Here is a 22,256-nt window from a genome sequence, read left to right as displayed (position 1 = left end):
ACTTAAGATTCTTCTAAGGAAATAATCAGATGTGGATTACATATCACGTTATTATTCATGATGATAAAAAAACCTGGAAACTGTTTATATATCCATCCCCAGAGAAATGACTTATGTTGTAGTATACCATAGAGTTAAGTCACTAAGAGTGGGATTTTTGTACAACTCTTAATGACATGAAAAAGTACTCAGATGGTAGAGGGCGGGGACAGAAGATGTAGTTTAACATAAAAGATTAATTTTATAAAGAATTACGGGAGAAAGATTTGGGTAGTAAATACATAGTAATCAGTCGAACTATCTTCAGCTTTCTTAGAACTCAGCCGTGAGTGGTTTTGGGGCTGGAGTCCCAAAAGATACCTGGGGAGCAGTTTTCTCTTCACACAGGTAGTTGTTACCTAGCTATTGGGGGAGCACAAGCCTTTGTTTTCATCACAGTTCTGGTTTAGCAACCATGGTTTGGCCTTGAAGGTGGTCTGGTGGAGGAAGAAAAACAGGTAATTGTGCTCTGGTTATCACTGCAGTCTCCTATACGTCTGGGTCTGTCTCTTCTGATTAGCGATAGACTGACTATTCTAGCATTTCTAGTATTGCTCCAGAAAATGTTCTTTGTCTTTACACTTCCAAGTTTAGAAGGTAAATCAGAAATGGAAAGCTGGCTTTATTCATCTCTTTATCATGGGAATAGGTTCTTTTAGATGTTTTTAAAAATGGCTAAATTTTAACCTGTGCTTCTCCTGTTGCTTTAATCTCTCTAAGACTAAATTACGTTTGTATACATATATCCTTAATGTTTCTTGGGTTTTATTTTCTTCTTTATCTCCATCTACAGATGACTGGTATCAGGGTGAACTGAATTAAAAAGAATTTCAGGTGGCTTTTTATGAGATCCCTATACTGCACAAGAGCATACTAGGAAGGAGGTGTATGTGTAGGAAGGTGATTAGCCGTGTGTGAGGCAAAAGGGAAACGTGGATTTTGTTTTTGCCCTATTATTGTCTGTGTCTCTGCATTGATTTTGTTGTTATTTTTTAAGATTGTGGAAGCAACTAGAAGACGAAATCACTCTAACAATTGGTGTAACACTTAAGCATATACAACTAAGGGCTCATTAAATTTTATTAGTATAGGAAAGTTCTCGTAGAAGCATTGTTTGCTAATATAAAATTAAATATGGGTAACAGTTTCTTTCCCTGAGGGTGGCCCTTATATTGGGATAGATACATGTTTGCATGGCACATTCACAGTACTCAATAGATCTGTCATTTCACTTTGTTCTGTTGGGTCAGAAAAGACCTATTTCTGAGGAACAAAATCCCTCAGATTTGTTAAGGAAATGTTTCATAAAAGATTCGTTAAATCACATCTTTAACTCATTTGGCCTTGGGATCTGACTTCAAAACCCAGCAATACCACACCATGGCTTTTGAAGCCAGATTTCCAGCTTTCTGTTCATCCTCTGCACAATCCAGCTTTGTTCATTCTGGTATTGGTCTGGGTCCCACCCCACCCTTGTTCGTGGCTGATTACTGAGCTTTTGTAAAGGCCGTGGACTGACTGTATTTTCACCATGTGCTCACGAGGCTAAGCATGGTCAGTTTTTATTCTGCTAGCCTGACATAGTTGTGGTTGAAAATTGTGTCTGTAAGTTAAAGATAAAAAGATAAGTTATGTTTACAAACAGCATTAGATGTGAAGTTTTATGCCTTCTTTTGCGTGTCAAGGCATCAGTAATACCCATACAACTGGGCTTCAGTGAATAGTTTAGCCAAGACCACAAAGTAAACCAGAATCAGAGCTTAAATTCTGGACTCCAGTGTGGTGTCCTGGTCACTAGAATGTGCCCTATCAGCATTTGAAAGAATAAAGGTCATCCACTGAAGAGGAGGAATGCATTTGGACAGGTTCTTTTGAAAATTATCTGTGTGTACACATACCCACATCAGAATCATGTGATTTGGGGTAGGGCATTTCTGCAAGGTTATGGTGTTAGGAATTAACTCTGAAATGTATGAATTTTTTTTAGCTCTGTGATCACTTGGGCAGCACTTATATCACTAATAATGATTTGTTGCTTATTGAACTGGCTGACTAGTGCTCCTGTCTTCCCCTAAACACCTGTGGGAGCGACCGAAGGATATGTTAAAAGTTACTTTCTAGGTTTGTTTTTAATGGTACTGTTTTATTCAGAGTGTATCTCTTTGTTTTTAGAGTAAGCCCCAGTCTCCAAAGAGAATTACTTCCTTTCCCATCAACAGTGGCTCCAAAGAAAATGGGATCCATGAGGAACAAGATCAAGAGCCACAGGATCTCTTTGCAGGCAAGTATGGACTCAAAACACATACTAGGAATCTTCTAAATTGCTGGGTTAAAGTGTACCCCCCGAAATACGTGTGTGTGTGTGTGTGTGTGTGTGTGTGTGTGTGTGTGTGTGTGTGCATGAAACAACTCTGTGAAATACGATTATGGAGGATTCCAAAACATGTAAAATGCAGTCCCTGCCATCAAAATTCTTACAGGTGTAAGGAATAAGACATAAACATACAGTTATTTAAGAATGTGAATTAGACAAACTATTAAACAATAATATAAATGTGGCCAGAGGAATGATAGAGATACTAAGTCATGGGAGCTCAGAGGGATCTGAGATCAGACTAAAGCAGTGTCTTTAGACTTTGATGACCAAGACTCATAGTAAGAAATACATTTTGTGTCACAATCCAAAATATATACGTACTTGTATAAAAGCAAGACAAGTTTTATTAAATGACTTGCCCTTACTACTTGCAGTACAATCTGAAATTTTCAGTTATTTCTCTTTTTTTAAAAAATGCTATTTGCAACCCATTGAATTGATTTTAGTAAAAGCATTGTTTGCTATTATAAATTCACCAACGAGCCACAATCTGCAATTTGAAAAACTCTAGTGTAGAGCAGGGTTTCTCAGTCTTACCACTACCAACATTTTGGGGCTAATAATACTTGTTGAGAGGGGACTGCCCTGTTCTCAACAGGGGGTGAATTTGCACCATTCCCCCCAAGACATTTGGCAGTGGTTGGAGACATTTTTGGTTGTCACACCTGGGAGCACTGCCAGTATCTGGTGGGTAGAGGCCGTGGATGCTGCTAAAAACCTTGCAATACACAGGGAAGCCCTTCACAAGAGAGAATTATCCAGCCCAAAGTCTCTGAAGTACCCACATTGAGAAATTCTGGTCTAGAGTGACCTTGGAAAACTCTCTGGAAGAAGAAGAATTTATGTAGGAGAAGAAGAAGAAGAATACAAATGGTTGGGTAGGAAGTACAAGGTGCATTTGAGGGACAGTCAGTAAACCTTCAGGGCCAAAACAGGGGCTTCTTAGAGAAGCCATGGAAGATAGGGCTAGAAATGTAGTTTAGAAGGAGGATGTCTGTATTAATTAGTTTAAATTTCATTCTCATGCCAATTAATAGCCATTGGCAGTTTTGAATAAGCAAAGTGAAATGGGCAAAGTAATGTTTTAGTTAAGAATTTAGTTAAGAATTTAGTTAAGAATCTGGTAGAATTGTTATATGAAATGGATTCCAGTGGACAAAGACTAGAGACTGCAGAAAGCACTCACAAATTAGTTCAAGGATAAAATGGCCAAGACCAAAAATAGATGATGGAATTAAGAAGGGAAAGGTGAAAACTTTTCTTCAAAAGAGCAGTCAGCAAATTATGGTGTTAGTGATCGGATATAACAAGTGTTCAAAAATGGAGATTGGAGATAGTTAAAGGTTTTAAGTCCAAGAATTGAGAAGAAAACAATACCATTTTAAGAACTACATTCTAAAAAAGAAACTGGCTTTGTGGGGGGAGTGGATTTGGGTTTTGGATATTTTAAATCTGATATGCAAAGGAAAATGCCCAGGATTTGAACTGTGGCACTCTATGTGGGGAAAGAGGGAAGAACTGGAGATAGGGGAATCTTAGAGGTTGAAACTGCCATGTAACAGATTCTCAAAGGACAGAAGGGTGAGAAAGGTAAGAGATGAGAAGGCAAAGGGTAAGATCTTGGGAAGATTCACATTAGAACTCTGGTAGGGAATTTAAAAGACCTGAAAGGGAAGAGGGTAGAAGGTCTGAGAAGAGTTAGATTTTCCAGTTCTTTTAATCTCAATTTAAAATGCACAGTATTCATTCTGGTAGTAATTATTTTTTGGATAAAGTTTCTGGAGGAGAAATGCAGATGATGAGTTATCTTTAGTTATGTGGCAGGTTGAAAAGAAGATTTTTCTATCTTTGGGACTTTATATGATCTTTCCTTATAAGAAGACCTGAAATCTTAGTGTGACTAAGTTACCCCCATGGTTAAGTTTTATGTACCTGAACATGTAGAAGATCTTTATTACTAATGAGGATTCTTATTTCATTCTCCTACTATTTGCTGAAGCAGCCAATACCTGCCTCACTGCTAAGAAAGGAACATAGATATTTACAGAAAGGAATGCTCACAATGAGACATTTAGTGTAGGACTCTTAGCTTCTCATATGTTTAATATATTGACTATAGAAATTTAAATATCCTGATTTTATTTTCCACATGATTAGTTAGTGATGATCAGAGTCTCTGTGGTGGAGCCCAAAGCCTTTTCCATTACTCTTATCAAGAGAACGGGGAAAAAAAGAATTTTAATGTAAGTTTTAGCATCTTTGTCACATGAATTTCAGTAGAAAACGCGGCACAGCTCTTCAAAAAGCGTTTAGTTGCACTCTAATAAGCCAAAGGTTTTAAGTGAGAAGCACCATGTGTTTCATTTCCAAACACATTTATTAACTTAATTATTTATGTGGGGCCTGTATGATGTGAATATCTTAAACATACTTCAGCTGGTTGCTTGCTTCAAAGAATCCTACCATCCTGAGATGTTCGTTATGTATACTTTTTCTGTTTTGTACTCCCACACCAGGGTGAGAGCGTATTACCACCTCTCCTTTTTTCATGATAAGGACCGGATTCTAACAATGTGGCAACCTCATTGGTAGAAATGATTCAGATTTAATGATTAGAATATTGATCTAGGTAGAACTTGGTTATGCCTTATAGACCCCTGTCTCTGGTTTCATTTTAGTTCCAAATGAGTCTAAAAAAGAAAAAAAACCACTTTCTTTGAATTCTCCGAGGCTAAAATTGAATACCTGCCAATCAGTCCAATTCCAAATGGATATTTGTTTTTCTTTATTAAAAGGGAAAAATAGCTGAGCTGTTTAGGTTTTGAACTTTGAGCTCCATTGCTCTGAGTTGAAAATGCGTTCTTTTTATTTGCCTAAAATATTTTAATGCCAAAAAGGTGCATAATGCTCTTTTAAAAGTGCCCTCTCTAGAACACTTCAAGAATGAGTTGTTCTGCTCAACTGAGATTTTCCCAGATAGACAAAGGCAGCTCTTAAGCACTGTTTTTTTTTTTTTTCAGGTGAGGCAACCCTTGGTTGACCTCACAGATTGCAAGGACCTTATCAGGTTACAATCCATTATTTTTTATTTTTTATGCCTACAGCACCTGGTCCTCCTAGGTGGTCTTCCATCCAAGTACTAACCAGGCCTAACCCTGCTTAGCTTCCGAGATCAGACAGGATCGGGCTTGTTCAGGGTGGCGTGGCCGTACTTAAGCACTATTTTTTTAAAAAACTATTTTGATCAGAAAGATTTTTAGATATTACATGTCTTTTTATCCTTTTTGGACAGCATATATTAAATATAACTTAATCTTTGCAAGACGGCCTAAAACTATAGTTGCGAATAATTCTTAAACTGTGCCAAAGCAACAGTTCCATCCTCAAGTGTGACAGACATTGCCTTTTCCCAAGTGTTATTGTGTTTCTTAGGTCCATTTTTTCTAGTTTACAGTTTTCCTAACTCTTACTTTGATATCATTTTTTACTGTCAGAATAACTGCCTTTTCTCTCATACTGGCTTATAAAGCAGATAACCAAACTTATTCTTCTTTTATAACAGTTACAACAAGAACAGATAGGGTTCATATAAGGTTTTAAAGGAATACTCCTATGGATAAAATAAATTGGCACATTTATTTTGGCTATGTAGTCTTTTTGCCTAAATTCTCCGTAGAAGAAGATAGCCAAGTAGTTATATTTAGACACAAGGGAAGTTGCTCTACTAAGCTTGTGCTAGAAGAATACTTTGCCTACCATCCTCCCTTTTTATTCATGTAAAAATTTCTTGATTCTTGTTCTCTTAGTCTGAGAATCTCTAAGTATTAAGAGTGGTTGCTGCTGTTCTTATCTCTTAGTCTAGAGAACTGAAGTTTAGCCATCAAAGACCCATTATTGATCTTCATTATAAAATAGTGACTGTTTTTAGATGCCACAGTGGAGCTATCCCTGGACAGCACACAGAATCATCAGAAGAAGGTGCCAGCCAAAGCACTCATATCTCTTCCTGCACAGGAAGCCACAAATTCTTCTAAGCCCCAGCCAAGCTATGAGGAGGTAAGAATCTGTGCTATTATTGGTCTTGTTTCTTTTACATTTTTAGGATTGTGCTGCCAGTCTGAAGTTGAGTATGAACTTTGAGAATATATTACATTTGAGGAAGACCTTTATGGTTAATGGACAGCCAGAATCCAATAAAGGACTCTTTCTTGGGCAGAGTATCTGTTACTCAGAGGATAGCACAAACGCTTTCAATGGTCACTAGTGATATTTAGTGTCTAAAGCTCCTATATTCAAGAGTGTAATCTCTCTTCATTCTTTAGCCTGACAGAGACAGATTTTCCAAAATCTAGTAATTATTCATTATGATCAAAATAAGGTTTTAAAAGAATAAATGTAACAAAGACCTTTGAGCAGACTCTAACTTAATATTGTGGAAGTTAGTTCATTAGCAGTATTGGGATTGGACTAAACAGTGATACAAAGAAGGTTATATCTTGATGTTATATTGATATAAGATTAATACAGAGCAAAAGTTAGTAGCCTTTTTATATCCACTTTCATGATTGTCTTCTCTTTAAAAGCTAGAGGAAGAAGAACAGGAAGACCAATTTGATTTGACAGTTGGTATAACCGATCCTGAAAAGATAGGTAAGTACTTGAGATGCCTTGTGATGTTAGGATGTGGCTATAGAAAGCATAGTTAGCTGATTTCCAGATGGTTACCTCCAGAGCTGAACTAGCTAATCCTGTAAAATCGTACTCTTTACTATGCTTCTAAGGCCAGAAACAGCATTTACCCAGTACTCTATCTAGGCTTTAATTGGCTTTAGGCAGAAAAATCAGGGACATCAAGTACTATTAGAATCAATGTTTATAAATCTAAACATTGCCTTCTCCCACAGTGTTGATGAGACCATTTTATTCTATTTTCAGATCATAAATTCCATTTAAACACCCAAAAACACATGTTCTATGATTTGGGGATACTGAATTTATTTTTCCCTGAACAAGTTTGGAATCCTTGTTACATATCATTTGTCAGATACTCTTGATATTTTAATGAAGTGGAGAAGTCTGCACATCTCTTTCATAGGTAAAGACTAAAAGACCCAGGCTGAACTTTGGTCAAGGTGAAATTAGATTTTCAAAAAGCACAATACTTAACTTTGACCAGAGCTTGGATTTTTGACATAGCCTTCCCATTTCGCAAGCTTGTGAAAGCTGTTAGTGAGCAGAGAGCAACAGGCATTATCAACTTTCCTTATTCCATATATAGTCTTTAACAGAAGAGGCTATACACAATCTTGTCCTCCTAAACGGGAGTTGTGTTTATATGGTTAAGAGGAAATATGTAATTTCCAACCTTTTGTCTATTCTGAACTAGGAACAGGAATTTATAAAGTCTAATTAGGCTTTATGCCAAAGTGGTTTGCCAAAGTGGTTTGTCGTTAAAATGTCAAGCTTTACTTTTCCTAGACTATTGCATGATAGTATATTTATGAGCATCTTATATAGTTCCCTTATCCAACAGAGAGGAAATTGAGGACCAATAAGTGAAATTTAGCTTACCTATCAGGTCACAGTGTGGTCCATGCTAGAGCCTGGACCCGAACTTTGGACTATATATTTAGGATTCTCTCTTATCTCTTGAACGTTTATGAATATTTGATAAGCACATTGGTTTTAAGCTAGTTATTAGCTGCTTTAAATCCTTGGTAGAAAAAGATAAATTACAAGTAAATTTTTACTATTTAAAGGTCAGGAAGTTTCAACCAGGAAAGGGAGAAATGGTTTCCTGGGGCTTCTATAACAAAGTACCATGTATGAGGTGGCTTAAAACAACAGAAATATATTCTTTCAGAGTTTAGGAGACTAAAAGTCTGAAATCATGGTGTCAGCGAGTCCATTCTCTCTTTGCAGGCACTAAGGAAGGACTCTTCCGTGCCTCTGCCCTAGCTTCTAGTGGCCTCAGACATTCCTTGGCTAGTAAATGCATCACTCCAATCTCTGCCTTCATTGTCACATAGTATTCTCCCTAGGTGTCTTCACATCATTTTTCCTCTATGTGTGTCTGTCTTCATGTTCAAATTTATAAGGACATCAGTCATACTGAATTAGGACCCAGCCCACTGACTTCATTTTCACATGATAACTTCTATAAAGACTTGTTTCCAAATAAGATCACACTCTGAGGTACTGGGGTTAGGACTTTCAACATATCTTTTTTAGGAGACGCAGTTCAACTTATAATAGGTTGGATCACATGAATCAGATTTGTTTGAACACAAATCACTTTTGATGATAAGCCATCATCCCCTTGCACCACAGTCTAGATTCTTAGTCATGTTGATGCCAAGAAACCACCTACTTAAAGCATTTTTATATTTGAGGCCTGATCTTTATAAGAACACCTTCTGTTTGTGTGGGCTGTTTATTCAACATGTGCTTCTCATTCCCACACATATCTAAATAAATTAGAATCCATCTTGTACCAGGATATGCTTTTTAGAGTCTTGGTAATTTGCATATGCCATCTTCAACTTTCTGAAATTATTTAGGAAATTAACATAAATTAAGAAGTTCTATATTGGACGTGGTTCTATAGTGTAGCAGTTAGCACGTCTGATTTACACGCAGAAGGCCCTGGGTTCACGCCCCAGTGGAGCCATGGTCCATGGTCTATGACCACGCCACCCTGAACAAGCCCAGTGTCTAATCTCGGAAGCTAAGCAGAGTCGGGCCTGGTTAGTACTTGGATGGGAGACCACCTAGGAAGACCAGGTGCTGTAGGCATAAATAATAATAATAATAATAACGAAATGCTATATTACTAGCCATTTCTATACCTTATGAACTGTGTGTATACATGCAAGTATTTCTCTTTTCTCACACATTTCCTCAGTTAAAGCAGCTGATATGCAGGCAAAGTGTCGGAAATCCTGAACCTGTTTTGCTACTACATTGTATGTATATATGCACTTAGACTTTCCTTAATTGCAGGCACTAGATTATGGGATTGACCTTTTGGATGTTTGACCATGACTATTCAACTGTGAATGAAATTTCGAATACTTTTTCTATAGAGTAAATTTTCCTTTTATCAGTGGTAAGCATCCTTAGTAGTATTATGCAATGCAAAATGAGTGGTGTAGAAGAGAACTGACAGTATTTAGTAATGAATACAAAGTAATTTCTACAACTTAGTTTATGATTTCTATTTTATATATACTCTTTTGGTGAAAGTTTGAGAGGTAGACAAGGCAAGCCCTTTATTCCTGTATAATCTCCAACTTCTTTATGTACTTTCCCAGCCATCTCATTGAAATCAAATTGCAGTGTGACCCTGCTGATCCAGTACTGCACCTTCTTCCCCTGGGCCCTCATCCCATGAGCATTTCAGAATCTTAAGCAAATAATAATCTTTGACTGAGGTTTCCTGTTTGGTATTGGGAAGAGTTGAGGGGTGAAAAGGGAACAGACTCAACCCCAAATATCAGAATCCAGCACTAAAGCGTTATCTGTGTAGAGTCCGATGTATGTCTTTTCAGCGCTCAGGGAGTCAATGGTGCCTTTATTTCCCTAAGTGGCCTAGGTTAGGACACTAATACAGAGAAAAACAATTGCTTGAATCTCATATTATTTAACAGTCAAAGGCTGTTTCAGGAAAACAATTCCTGCAGGAAAGAGAGATTTGTGTGACATCAGGCAGCCGAAGTCTCTTCCGGCCAGGCCTTTTGCTCTGGGTGAACATGCTGGATGAGAGAGGTCAGTGTCCACCAGCACTGATGGAGGGGCTCCTGGCAGTATTTCTGAAAGAGCAAATCAAGCCCAGAGCTAGCTAGCGTAGAACTACTTGTTTTCTTGACATCAGTTGCTTCCTTCTCCTCTTGCTTTATACAGCAAGAGAATTGTTTGGTTTTAGACAGATGTGTGCAACCAGCCCAAATATTGGCATGGTAACAACCGATGGATTGTCAGTGTCCAGTGCTGCTTTGTGGAGGGGATAAATGGAGCCTGACTTTTGAACAGGGGGCTGACTCTCTTGTCTAACTCAAACTGGAGCCCAGCCAGCATCCATGGAGCATGATATGCACCACAGAGGCTCTGGGGCAAAGTAGGAACTCAGTTGGAGCATAGTATATAAAGCTTGGAGATGAAACAAGTATCCCAATTTGTGCAGGGCTCCTATGGCTTATGATTCCTGGTTTAATGTCAACAAGATTAGCACTGCTTTGGTTTACAGAATAATCCTCTCCTGCTTTCTTATTCTCCCACAGGGGACGGTATGAATGCCTATGTAGCATACAAAGTTACAACACAGGTGAGTCTAAGTGACCCTGCTAATGACCACCTTAATAGACTTGGGTGCTTATACCAAGAAGATCGTCATTCGGATTTATTTCTGGGTGTTTCTTTTGTTTCTTTGCCAACATCTTCCTTCAAGTTTACTCAAGATGAAGCAAGCCTGCATCCCCTTGGTAATCTCATCTGAACCTTTCCACTTTTCTTCCAGAGAGCTAACACTTCAGTGTGAAACTTTGTAAGTTTTATTAAGACATGATATAGTCCTGTCCCCCTTAGGAACTATGTGGCTTAGAGCTAGTTTGGTGGATTGCCCCAAACTATATATCACCTGTTTAAAAATTGTCAGTTTTTCTGAGGTTTCCTGTATGGAGCTTCTTTTAATACTTTCCCTAACCTTTTGCCCCTCAGGTCTGGTCTTCCTTTTTTATATAATATTAATGCATACAAAACTCACACAGTGTTGTATGCACGTTATGAAGCATAAAAAATGAAGCCCCGAACCAACCACCAGTCTTAAGATGAGTACTGTTGACTCCACCTACATGTTTCTCCCTGCCATATCCCCTGCCTCACACCTTAGAGGCAATCATTCTCCTGAGTTGTCTCATTTCCTTTATAAAAGTCTTCATATATGTATCTCTAAATGATATACTGTTTTGCTTTGTTCTTGGGTTTTATAAAAATATGATCATGATAAAAATAGTGTTCTCTTGACTAGCATTGTTTTTCAGACCCATCCATGTTGTGTGTAGCTGTAGTCAGTCCATTGTGTGATTATAGCATAATATATTTATTTGTTTTCCTGTTGTGAATATTTGGCATGTATCCAATTATTTATAATTATGAACTATGAACATTTTTGCACATATCTCTTAGCGTACACATAGAGGAGTTTCTCGGAGTTTATAATCAGTAGTTAGTTCCCCTGGGTCTTACGAATGTTGAAGAAAAGGAATACAAACATTTTTTAAAAAATCTTTGCACCAATTTATACTCCCATCAGCAGTGTGTAAAAGTTCCCATTGATACACTTCCTTTCCAACAATTGGCAAGGCCAACCTCATTAAATTTTGCCTATCTGGTAAGTATTAAATGATCTCATTATGATGTAGGCCTAGTCTTTTTTTACTAGAAGTTTCCCTTATTTTGCTCTCTACTACTTTTTGACCTGGCCCCTGTAAGTTCTAGATCCTGGGGCACTTTAGGGGTTAAAGTGTCTACAGAGTGGATATTTCATCTGATCCTTCCTTTAGAAGCACTGTTTAGTCTGTCTTTAGTTTGGCTGCTTTAATTCCAGCAGCTAATACCCTTAATAAGTCAATACAGGATGAACAGTTATAAGTAACCATAGAATTCTAGCTTTATACTAGACTTCAGCATCTGTTCCCTTAGAGCAAGCGTTCTTAACCTGGGAATGAAACTGTATTTGAATTTAATCAGTTGCCTTTTGTAATCCTATATATTTTATTTCATGCATTTAAAGCCATTATTCTGAGAAGAGCTCTGTAGACTTCCAGACAGCCAGAGAAGACTATAGCTCAGAAAAGTTGGGGAAAGTTATTTACAAGGATCTGGGAATTAGATTCCTTTGATGTCAGCTAGATGACTTTCAAGATACTCCTTCATTCCTTATTTGAAATGAAATCACCTTATGTTTTTTCTGTCCCCAAGACAAGCTTACCAATGTTCAGAAGTAAGCAGTTTGCTGTGAAAAGAAGATTTAGTGACTTTCTGGGTCTTTATGAGAAACTTTCAGAGAAACACTCTCAGAATGGCTTCATTGTCCCTCCTCCGCCTGAGAAGAGCCTGATTGGTAAGCCTATAGTTTTTCTGCTTGGCTTTATTTCCTTCGAATTCTTCTGCAGTACACTTTCTACTTAGTATGTGAAACTATTTCTATTAACAGTATAGTCTTGTTAGAAAAAAAATATTTCCGATGTTTTCCTATATATTGCATGAGGTCTAGAGAAACAGACAGCAAGTTTTGACATGTTCTCTTTCTTTGGGTACAGGAGGTTCTGGTTTTAGCTTCCACAGAGTGTGTGTATGGGTGGGGGAGTGGATGAGTGATGTGTGTGTGTGTGTGTGTGTGTGTGTGTGTGCGTGCGTGCACACACGATGCATGTGTCTATGTCTGTTGGTATCCAGGAATCTTAAACAATTGCTGTTCCTTCCAGATTGAAATGTAGTAAATAGAATGGGGATTAGGGTCGGTGGCGGGGAGGGGTGCGGGCAAGGAGCCTTCACATTACCATCAGTTATTTGATCTGTACTCAGAATCGCATGGCCACCTTTTAGAAAACACAGACTCTGCATGTCCGAGTTTAGAATCTTCAGTACTTCAAGTACTAGCTTAAAAATGACTCATGTAAAGAACCTTTTGTTCATTTCTGCTCATGACATAGAATTGACCTTTGCTTGTGTTTTGTAGTGCTGTTCTCATTACCTTTCCTCCTGTGGGCTTTTTTACAGGTTTATCCTTTTCATGATGATTATTGGTTATTTTTGCTTTTTAAATTCCATTCCAGGAATGACAAAAGTAAAAGTTGGGAAGGAAGATTCTTCTTCTGCAGAATTTCTTGAAAAACGGAGGGCTGCTCTAGAAAGGTAAGTGCCATACAACCATTTTCCTGAATAACACGAGAACTAGTGAGTAGCCGAAACCTGGTACTCAATTATGAGACATTCACTGGAGATAGTAGAGATGAGAAACTTGAATGAATTAAAGATTCACACCTCCATATTTTCTCTTAAGTTTTCCTAAGTCTTTTACCTTCCTACCTTTGGAACAAACAAGCTTCTTTTCTTTTCCCATCCCGAGTAGGCTGACAATCATATTCTTTTTCTTGGACAATCAAATGTGAATGGCTCTGAGGTCTCTTTCCGACTATTTTCCTTCCCTTTTTAGAAATGTGAAGAACATGAACTTGAATGTGCTTACAAGCAGAGTCATACTTAAGTGCCTTATCTGAAGACATTTTAAAGTAATGAAAGACATTGTACCCCTGCCAGCACTGCATGACACCCAAAACTTTTGAGGCCAGCTTAACTAACTAGGTAACTGCTTACCCCGTAGGTACCTTCAGAGGATTGTGAATCATCCTACCATGTTACAGGACCCTGATGTCAGGGAGTTCTTGGAAAAAGAAGAGGTTAGTATTATATAGACTGAATTTCAAAGTTTATATCTGCCCCTGGTGAAATGAAACTCATTCATTCAACAGATATTTGAACACTTAACATGCGTATAGGCTAGTACCAGAGTATATCCTAGTTTGTGAGCCCCTAAGAGTGACAGGTGTTTTTCAGCAGTTGAAATAAAAGAAGCTCTGCCTCTAGTCAAAAGCAACTGGTTGTAGAGGTCACACTGCAACATAGTTTTGTCTTACTGGATCAACAGAATGATCTATTTGACAAGTCCATGGCTTGTCTTTCATAGGTTACTACTTGGCTCAAATTGAGTACTTTTTTTGTGCCAGAATCTGAGAGGTGTTGGTTCAAAACAGTTACCACAAACCACAGAACTGCCATGTAGCAAAAGTATTGATTCAAGTGGACAGTCTTTTTTTACAGGCTATGTGTAAGCTATTTTTTATTGTGAAAAATTGGAGACAGCCCAATTGTTAACAATCGAAGAATTAAGTAAAATATATCAATAAATACTTTATGCTCATCATAAACAGAAAGTATACAGAAATGTTCATATGTATTTGCTGGAAGCATATATTACATGCATTATAAAAGGCAAAACATGAAACAGCATGAAGATGACAGCTGTAGAAATACGTTAGTCATTAAGGATCAAAAGAAACTGTAATAAAACAATGTTGTATCTCATAGGAAAGAAAACTAGAAGGAAATAAATGACAGTGTAGAACTATCATTTTGTATTTTTTAAAAATTTATTTTTATTTTGGTGACATTGGTTAATGGTTATTTGTTTTTATTTCTAAAATTTTCTTTAATTTGCATATCATGTATAGTATTCTAATGAAGAAAATGCTACTAAGTATATGGGTATTTTCCCCCCAAAATGGAATTTTTTTAATTAATTCTTTTCATTCCTCTTTTGGGATTTCTAAATTCGTTCTTCCTTTTCATCCACTCATCCCCACTTCGTACCCCTAGAACAGGGTTTGTGTACAGTGGCACTATTGACACTTTGGGCTGGGTCATTCTTTGTTGTAGGTGGGCTGTCCTGTCATTGTAAGTTAGCACCATCCCTGGCCTCTATCCACTAGATGCCAATAAGAAACCCCTTCCCAGTTTTAACAACCAAAATTACCTCCAGACATGGCCAAACGTCCCCTGGGGTGGGCAAAATGGCCCCATGTTGAGAACTACTGCCTTAAGAATCCTGAACACTAAATCTAATTTTTCAGCATGGTGTACTGTGCGTACTATAGATTCTTCAGCATCCCTTCCATGCCTCAGGAAAACAGCAGTAAGACGGAACCAATCAAATTGTAAATATTTAACGTGCTTGGCTTAATTAAATCATCCCCAAAAGTAGCCTCAATCTGAATAAATATGCTCCTGTCCTTGGATCTTCGTTCACTGGGGAAAATTCAGTTGGAATCATAGCATACCTTCAAAGTCTTTCAAGACATTAAATCCAGCTGTGTGCAGAATATGGTAATCCAAAAGAACTTTTGACTTTTAACAAAAGCATGCTTGGTATTTAAGCATTTCATGCCTGGTTGGGCAGACAATCTCAATGTGAGGTCACCTGGCCACATTCACAGTCTACTTACTTTCTGCACACAATATCAAAAGCTGAAAATTTTGCCAATTCTGTTTAATGTGGTCCTTTGATTTTTCTTTCTATACATGCCGGTGATGGGTTTGTTTAACTGCCTTTGAAAACAATGGTCTACAGTTCAAATAATGTGTTTGGCGAGTTTGGGGAATGCCACCTGATGGATACTGATTCTTCTGAACCTAAAATAGGGGCAGCAGATAACTTGCCATCCCTGCCTTCTTGGTCTTGTAGCTGCCACGTGCTGTGGGTACCCAGACATTGAGCGGCGCTGGTCTCCTCAAGATGTTTAACAAAGCCACAGACGCAGTCAGCAAAATGACCATCAAGATGAATGAATCAGACATTGTGAGTAGCCCTGTGCCTCTCAGCTTTCTCTATCCCTTCAGGCTTATGAGTTGGAAACTGAGGAGTCTTAAAATTTTTGAGATTAGAGACTTTCTTTCAAAGATAATTCAGTCCCTTTTTAAAAAAAACTACTAAGGAAAGATTGTTCTCTATACCTATATGAGTAGCCTCCATTAAATCTCTGGGCTTGTGTGTTTCAGTGGTTTGAGGAGAAGCTCCAGGAGGTAGAGTGTGAGGAGCAGCGCTTACGGAAACTGCATGCTGTTGTAGAAACTCTAGTCAACCATAGGAAAGGTAATAACCTCTGAAATGCAGCTGGGGGAAATTGATGTCTCCGGTGAGCTGGAGCTGGGAGGGCACACTGTTCCCAAGCCTTTCAGACATTCAAGTTGAAATTCTCAGCCCACCTGGTCTTTGATGTTCTGATCAAAAAGATATGCCTTGTTATCTCCTGGCAGGAAACATGACTCGGCCATTATGGGCATTGTACTTTCTACTTGGGAAGGGCACAGGGAAGCTGATACAGCACAGATACAGCTTGACCTTGGACAAGGGCTTTTGTTGGTACGGTTTGAGTTGGTGGGTTATATTCACAAATATATACTACATGGTCAAATGAGTAATTTGTAAATGTAACGAAATGAGTTATGTCTCCTAACCATTCTTAACTTTTCTTTGGTGAGATTTGCTTAAGACCTAGTAAAATTTATCAAGTTTGAATGCTTTCCTTTGCTGCCTTTTACATGCCGATTATCGGAAATCTAAACAGGCAAAAAAACCTATTAGAATGAGGCCAGTGTAAGGGTAGGCAAAAAATGGCCCAGTCCATGGGCCAAGTCTGGCCCTGGGTCATTGCTAAGCTAGAATGGTTTTTACATTTTTAAAGGGTGAGTAAAAAAAGAGAGTACAAGTAAGACCATTTGTGGCCTGCAAAGCTTAAACTATCTGGCCCTTTACATAAAAAGTTTGTGCTGCTGTAGAACATGCAAAACTATATTCAATGTGCACATCATTTACGCTGTTGCAGACAGACTTCTTATTGCGAGCTTTACCATAAGAAAGCAGAATCATTCCTTTGGCCTGTTTATATTAAGTGGCCCCTGGCTCTCCAGGAATATTGGAGCTGTTGCTTCCAGGTAGGCCTAACCTACTGAAACATGACAGCAGGTACCCCTCCCTGCTCGTGTGACCAACCAAGCTGCATTCTCCTCACTTTCTGAATATAGTTAGCAGTGTTATAAGTGACTGGGTCACAGAGCTCGTACTTGCTGGATATGCACAGGGCAGCCTTGCCGAGACATGCCTGCAGTGCCAGCTGACTTGTCCCTTTACCTTGTGAGATGAGAGGCCTCTGCTGTCTTCCTTCCAGAGCTAGCGCTGAACACAGCCCAGTTTGCAAAGAGTCTAGCCATGCTCGGGAGCTCAGAGGATAACACAGCATTGTCACGGGCACTCTCCCAGCTGGCTGAGGTGGAAGAAAAAATTGAACAGCTCCACCAGGAACAGGCCAACAATGACTTCTTCCTCCTTGCCGAGCTCCTAAGTGACTACATTCGCCTCCTGGCCATAGTTCGAGTAAGCTTCTGTTTCCTTTCCTCTTTCTCATCCCCTTGATTTAATTTGTCTTCCTTTGCTCTTCCCCTTCCCAAGAAAGTTTCATCCATTATACCTAAAAATAGGTGTAACTTTTCTTATTCTCAAGAAAGAAAGTATCCTGTGAACCAAAAAATCCATTTAACTACTAGCTAGATATCATTAAGTTATTTTGAGGCCCACAGCCAGTTTTTTAAATGCGTTAGGAGAAAAGACCACTCTTGAATTTCCAGATAGGCTCCTCCTTATTGTTGAAGCTGCACAGCATCCTCTATGCTCCTTTCTTTAAGCAAGGCTTATTACAGAACTGCCGTCTTGTCCCCCTGGAGCAGTGACTTCCTCAGTCCTTTGCTCTTTGCCTCCTTAACAGTAAGCGGTGGCTTTGCCCTGGTAGGAGCTCTTGCTGGCTTCCACTTGTGCTCCAGTGTGAGCAGTCAGGTAACTACATGGAACTGGCTTGGCATTGCATGGAGGAGTGTGGCCAGGGGGCTGAGAGAGCTTGTCACCAGAGCCCTTTGTGTGCTGCGCTGACCACACTGGTAACAACACTGCAGCCTGCCCCTCAGGTCAAGCACCTCCCCTTCTCTCCTGGTGACCGGGACAGTATGGTTTCCCATGACCTTTCAGAGCAGCCATGGAAGCTTCACTGGGCAGTGGTATTAGCTCTCGCATGACCTCCCTGAGACAGAAGAAAAAGCCAGGAGGGAGCCTGGCACTTGTCCTGTGAAGGCCGAGGTCTGCCCTTCGGGCTTGGGAGTCTCTTAGTTAGAACAGAGACTAACTTAGAGACTCCCAAGTCCACTCCCCATCCCTAACACCTCCCTGACCAGGGAGCTTCTGTGTTGTCAAGAGCGGAGCTGCTCCCAGTAGGGCTCTCATTTCCTCAGGAGTAGAGTTGCTCAGTATAGCCTGTGGGATTGTTCATTGTCCTCTCCTTTTGCTGTTTGATTTCTCCCTTTGCTGTTTGATTTGCTGCTAACTCCAGAGTGATGAGAGGCTGGAAAAGTAGCCTGCTTTGGAATTCTTAGAACTGGTCAGACCACTTAGACTGGAGAGCCATCCCAGGGAAGGGCGCTCTCTGGGGAAGCTTTCAGAGAAGAGCATTGTTTGGGATCCCTGGAGAGCATGGTGCTTGGCTATGACCCCTAGGCAGGGTGAGCCCATATGGATGGAGTGAGGGAGGCCTAACGTTGATCTCCAGATGCTGGGGCAGCACGCTGTAGAGCCCAGAACCACAAGCTGGGCTTTTCTCTGGTCTTGGAGAAAAAGCTGACGGAGGGATTGGAGAGATGAGTAGATATTTCTTTTCTGCTCTTTCCTGAACCTGGGGCTGCTGCACCACTGTTACCCTGGGGGTTAGGCTTGAGTCTTACTTGGATATGAGGTCACCCTCTACCTAATCCTTTGACATTGAACAGTTAAGAAATTTTAGGTGAGCAGCAGTGACACTGCTGGGGAAAGTGAATTTGGTGGCATTTTCACTTTTTAAGTTTCAAGTTTTGGCAAAGGCCTGTACTAAGGAGGCCTAGAAAACATCTAGGGAACTTTAGCAGGGAAGGGGAGCAAATGGAACAAGGCTGGGAGGCTGGCTACAGGCACAGATCTTTCGCCCAAGCTGTCTCTTAAAGCCTGCAAAGCCATTGGGGATGGGGGATGGTTCGATTAGGCCAACAACTGTCCTTGGGAAATGCTGATTCTAGTCGGGGGACTGGAACCAGGGAAAACCAGCAAGTGGATTTTGAGGAGCTTCTTGGGGGCCTTTCTAGCCTAGAGCAGTTGAGTGTGTTGAATAGGATGAAATTGGTATGTCTTTGTGGTGGCTTTAAATGTTTAACGATCTGTTTAGCTAACGCGGTATACTCTTTGGGTGTCAGTTTAAAGGTTGCTTCTTTAGATTGGCCTTCCCAGATATATCTCCCAGGCTGTTAGGTCCCCAGTTTTATTATAGTACCCTGCTTATGTTTTCTGTACTCTGCATACTTGCAATTATTTATTGGTAATTATTAATATAATGTTGACCTTTTCTATTAGATTATGAGCTAGCTCCATGAAAACAGAACCATGTGTTTCATTCCCCACTGTATTCTTCGTTCCTGGCACATGGCTGTCAATCAGGAAAAGCATATAGATTTGTGGACTAACTGATCTGAGGGAGGCCGTTCAGAAGCCATAGTATTGGGCACTGGCATCAGGCCACTGATTGTGCTCCCAGCCATCCAGCTTTGGGAGTAGCATGAAGCAGCTTGGCACTGGCCCACTGGAGGCTTGGAGAGGAGTCTTACCTCAGCTTGTGCTTTTTGACATTAAACTTCAGCTGGGCACTAATGCTCTGCTGCAGAACCTGCCCTGCTCGGTCTTTCCCTGGCCCAGCTGCTAGGAGAGCCCCTGAGGCAGAGCCAGTGGAGCTCCTGAAGGGCTGGTTGTGCTCTTCTTCCCCAAACCCCCACCCCCACAGGCTGCCTTCGACCAGCGCATGAAAACATGGCAGCGTTGGCAGGATGCTCAAGCCACACTGCAGAAGAAGCGGGAGGCTGAGGCTCGGCTATTGTGGGCCAACAAGCCTGACAAGCTGCAGCAGGCCAAGGATGAGATTGTAGAGGTGAGGCCCCCAAGGTAGCCCTGCAGGAGTGTTCTGCTGGTTCCTGAATGAGCTTTGGTCCCATCCTACCCAGATGTTTGGAACTCCGCAGCAGGCAAGAGAACGGTTTAAGTCTAAAGGACAGTGTCTGCTGGGCATGCCTCTGAGAATGAGTCTAGGAGTCCAAGTTTACTTTGAGACCTGGCACTCCTTCTCTCTTCCCATTTCACCCAGACTTGCCAAGTGAGGATCTCTGTCAGAGGGGTCCTGGCTGGGTCTTTGAAAAGCTCCAGGTGATTCAGATATGTTCCCTCATGAGAACTAAATCACTTTTCTGGAGATCCCAACCCTGCTTGTAAGTATCTAACCCAGAGGCTCTGGAGTAACAGAGCTTTCCCAGAGACGAGGCTTGGCCTGGGGTACCAAGGATCTCTTTTCCAGCTAGCCCTAAAGGTGGCCTCCTGTTGGACTCTGACTTACATGCTAAATCTCCACATATAGCATCTGATCTTACCCAGAGGGGCTGACAGGCAGAATGACCAATTAAGGTCTCATATATAGAATTTCTGTCTAAAGGCAAAGACCTAATAATGATCTTTTCTTTCCTCTTTCTTTCCAGTGGGAGTCGCGGGTGACTCAGTATGAAAGGGACTTTGAAAGGATTTCAACTGTGGTCCGAAAAGAAGTGATACGGTTTGAGGTGAGGTAGAAGATCTTACTTCTTGCAGGTGTGCAGTGCCTGCTATAGTAGGGGTGTCGGTTTTGTCCGAGTCTGTTGAGTAGAGACAGATGGAGTTGCCAGGGACTTGGCAGTTGTGAACTGGTGTGGCCATGTTTGTGTGTCTTTGTGTTTGTGAGCTTGTTCCTAAGGCATAATGGTTGTCCTACACTTGTTTCTGGACCAGAAAAATTAGACACAAAACAAAGCTTGCAGTTGTCACATACCTCTGGTCCCCTGTCCTGTCTCCTCCCCTTCCTTATACCCTGCCATGCAGGAAAGCCTTGCAAGACCTTGGCAGAGGCTGTCTGACTGGAAATTATAGCTATTCCAGCCTCTGGCTCTACTTCCTGAGGCTCTTCTTGTTTGGCTTTAGTCAATAATAAATCCTATCAAAAGGGGAAGAAGCAACTATCTTGGGTGATCAGTGTAGAATCCTGTCTCCTATAGAAAGAGAAATCCAAGGACTTCAAAAACCACGTGATCAAGTACCTTGAGACACTCCTGTACTCACAGCAGCAGGTATGTAAGTTATGCATGTCTTTCATCCTCTATGACTGCTCTAGAGGCCATCTGCCTACTTGTGGCTTTGTGACAGAATGGCTGGCTCTGCTTCTGGGGAGGCTGGGCCCAGCTATAATCAGTGATTCAAAGTAGGCCCTGTTGCTCTATCATGAAGCATCCAGTAGTCTTTTGCTAAGCAGGGTTCTTCCTCTGGGGCAGACCCAGCAGTGTCTTCAGAGATTGCCCGAAGTCTAGAGAGATGTAAGGACAACGTGGCTGCTAGCCAGTCTTTCCCAAGGTCTACTCTTAGCTTAGCCATTTCCTCAGCTCAGCCTCAGCTAAGGCCTCCCTTTGGATGGCTGAGGCACTTGGGGGAATGTTGTGGCACTGTGCTTGCTCCCCTCCCAGCATCAGGCTCTGCCACTAGATGGGGGTACTGCTTACTGTCCCCACTTCTTTGCAGCTGGCAAAGTACTGGGAAGCCTTCCTTCCTGAGGCAAAGGCCATCTCCTAATGGACCAAGAACACCAGAGCCCACCTGCCTGACGCTGCCTTTTTATACACTGCCCTCCTCCACCTCTGCTGGACCCCAGCGATGTATCCTGCCTAGCCCGGACTTCACCCCTTTCTTCCCGACCCCATGACCAAGCTGTCCCCAGTCACTCTAACCATTACTTCATTTAGCTTCCATATATATTTTCTTACCTGAGAGAATAGTTTCTTGCTTTAAGCAAAAGACCTATAATAGGTGGTGGAATTATGGGATAGGGGTGGAGTATTGATATAAATATATAAATACAAATGTATATTTTTCAGGATGTGGTTAGGAACTGGGAATAACGTTTTCTGTTACTCCTGATGGTGCCATGAAAAGATTATGTAATAAAATATTTTAAAATCAGGTCACATGACTCAGAATGGTGGTGCTTTTTGCTTTAGGCTGGGGTGCAGTTGGGAAGTCCTGGAATATTCCTAAGCCCAAGACGCTGCCCAGGTAGAGGAAGTTTCTCTCCACAGGAGTTCACAACCTTTT

The 22,256-nt window shown here is 40.6% G+C and overlaps 1 protein-coding gene and 1 pseudogene across 3 annotated transcripts in view; one reads left to right on the top strand and one right to left on the bottom strand.

The window, feature by feature from the left end:
• The window catches only part of SNX1 (sorting nexin 1), a 33,004-nt gene extending 10,877 nt beyond the window's left edge, over window positions 1-22,127 (top strand). For 2 of the 3 annotated variants that reach the window (XM_039865332.1, XM_039865331.1), the window contains exons 2-15: window positions 2,212-2,320; window positions 6,345-6,472; window positions 7,000-7,066; window positions 10,696-10,739; window positions 12,395-12,536; window positions 13,252-13,330; window positions 13,800-13,875; window positions 15,717-15,830; window positions 16,031-16,124; window positions 17,200-17,405; window positions 19,879-20,022; window positions 20,621-20,701; window positions 21,170-21,241; window positions 21,687-22,127. In XM_039865332.1, coding sequence (XP_039721266.1) covers window positions 2,212-2,320; window positions 6,345-6,472; window positions 7,000-7,066; window positions 10,696-10,739; window positions 12,395-12,536; window positions 13,252-13,330; window positions 13,800-13,875; window positions 15,717-15,830; window positions 16,031-16,124; window positions 17,200-17,405; window positions 19,879-20,022; window positions 20,621-20,701; window positions 21,170-21,241; window positions 21,687-21,737 — 1,407 coding nt within the window. In that variant the 3' untranslated portion in view covers window positions 21,738-22,127. The remainder of the gene's footprint in view (window positions 1-2,211; window positions 2,321-6,344; window positions 6,473-6,999; window positions 7,067-10,695; window positions 10,740-12,394; window positions 12,537-13,251; window positions 13,331-13,799; window positions 13,876-15,716; window positions 15,831-16,030; window positions 16,125-17,199; window positions 17,406-19,878; window positions 20,023-20,620; window positions 20,702-21,169; window positions 21,242-21,686) is intronic. The other variant, XM_039865333.1, reaches the window with a different exon arrangement.
• LOC120604669 (uncharacterized) lies at window positions 5,512-5,630 on the bottom strand (annotated as a pseudogene).
• Window positions 22,128-22,256: the final 129 nt, after the last annotated feature.

The sequence above is a fragment of the Pteropus medius genome, unplaced genomic scaffold (assembly GCF_902729225.1).
Source record: "Pteropus medius unplaced genomic scaffold, Ma_sr-lr_union100, whole genome shotgun sequence".
Taxonomy (NCBI): domain Eukaryota; kingdom Metazoa; phylum Chordata; class Mammalia; order Chiroptera; family Pteropodidae; genus Pteropus; species Pteropus medius.
The sequence above is the reverse complement of the archived record's forward strand: the minus strand, read 5'-3'. Positions and strand labels throughout refer to the sequence as shown.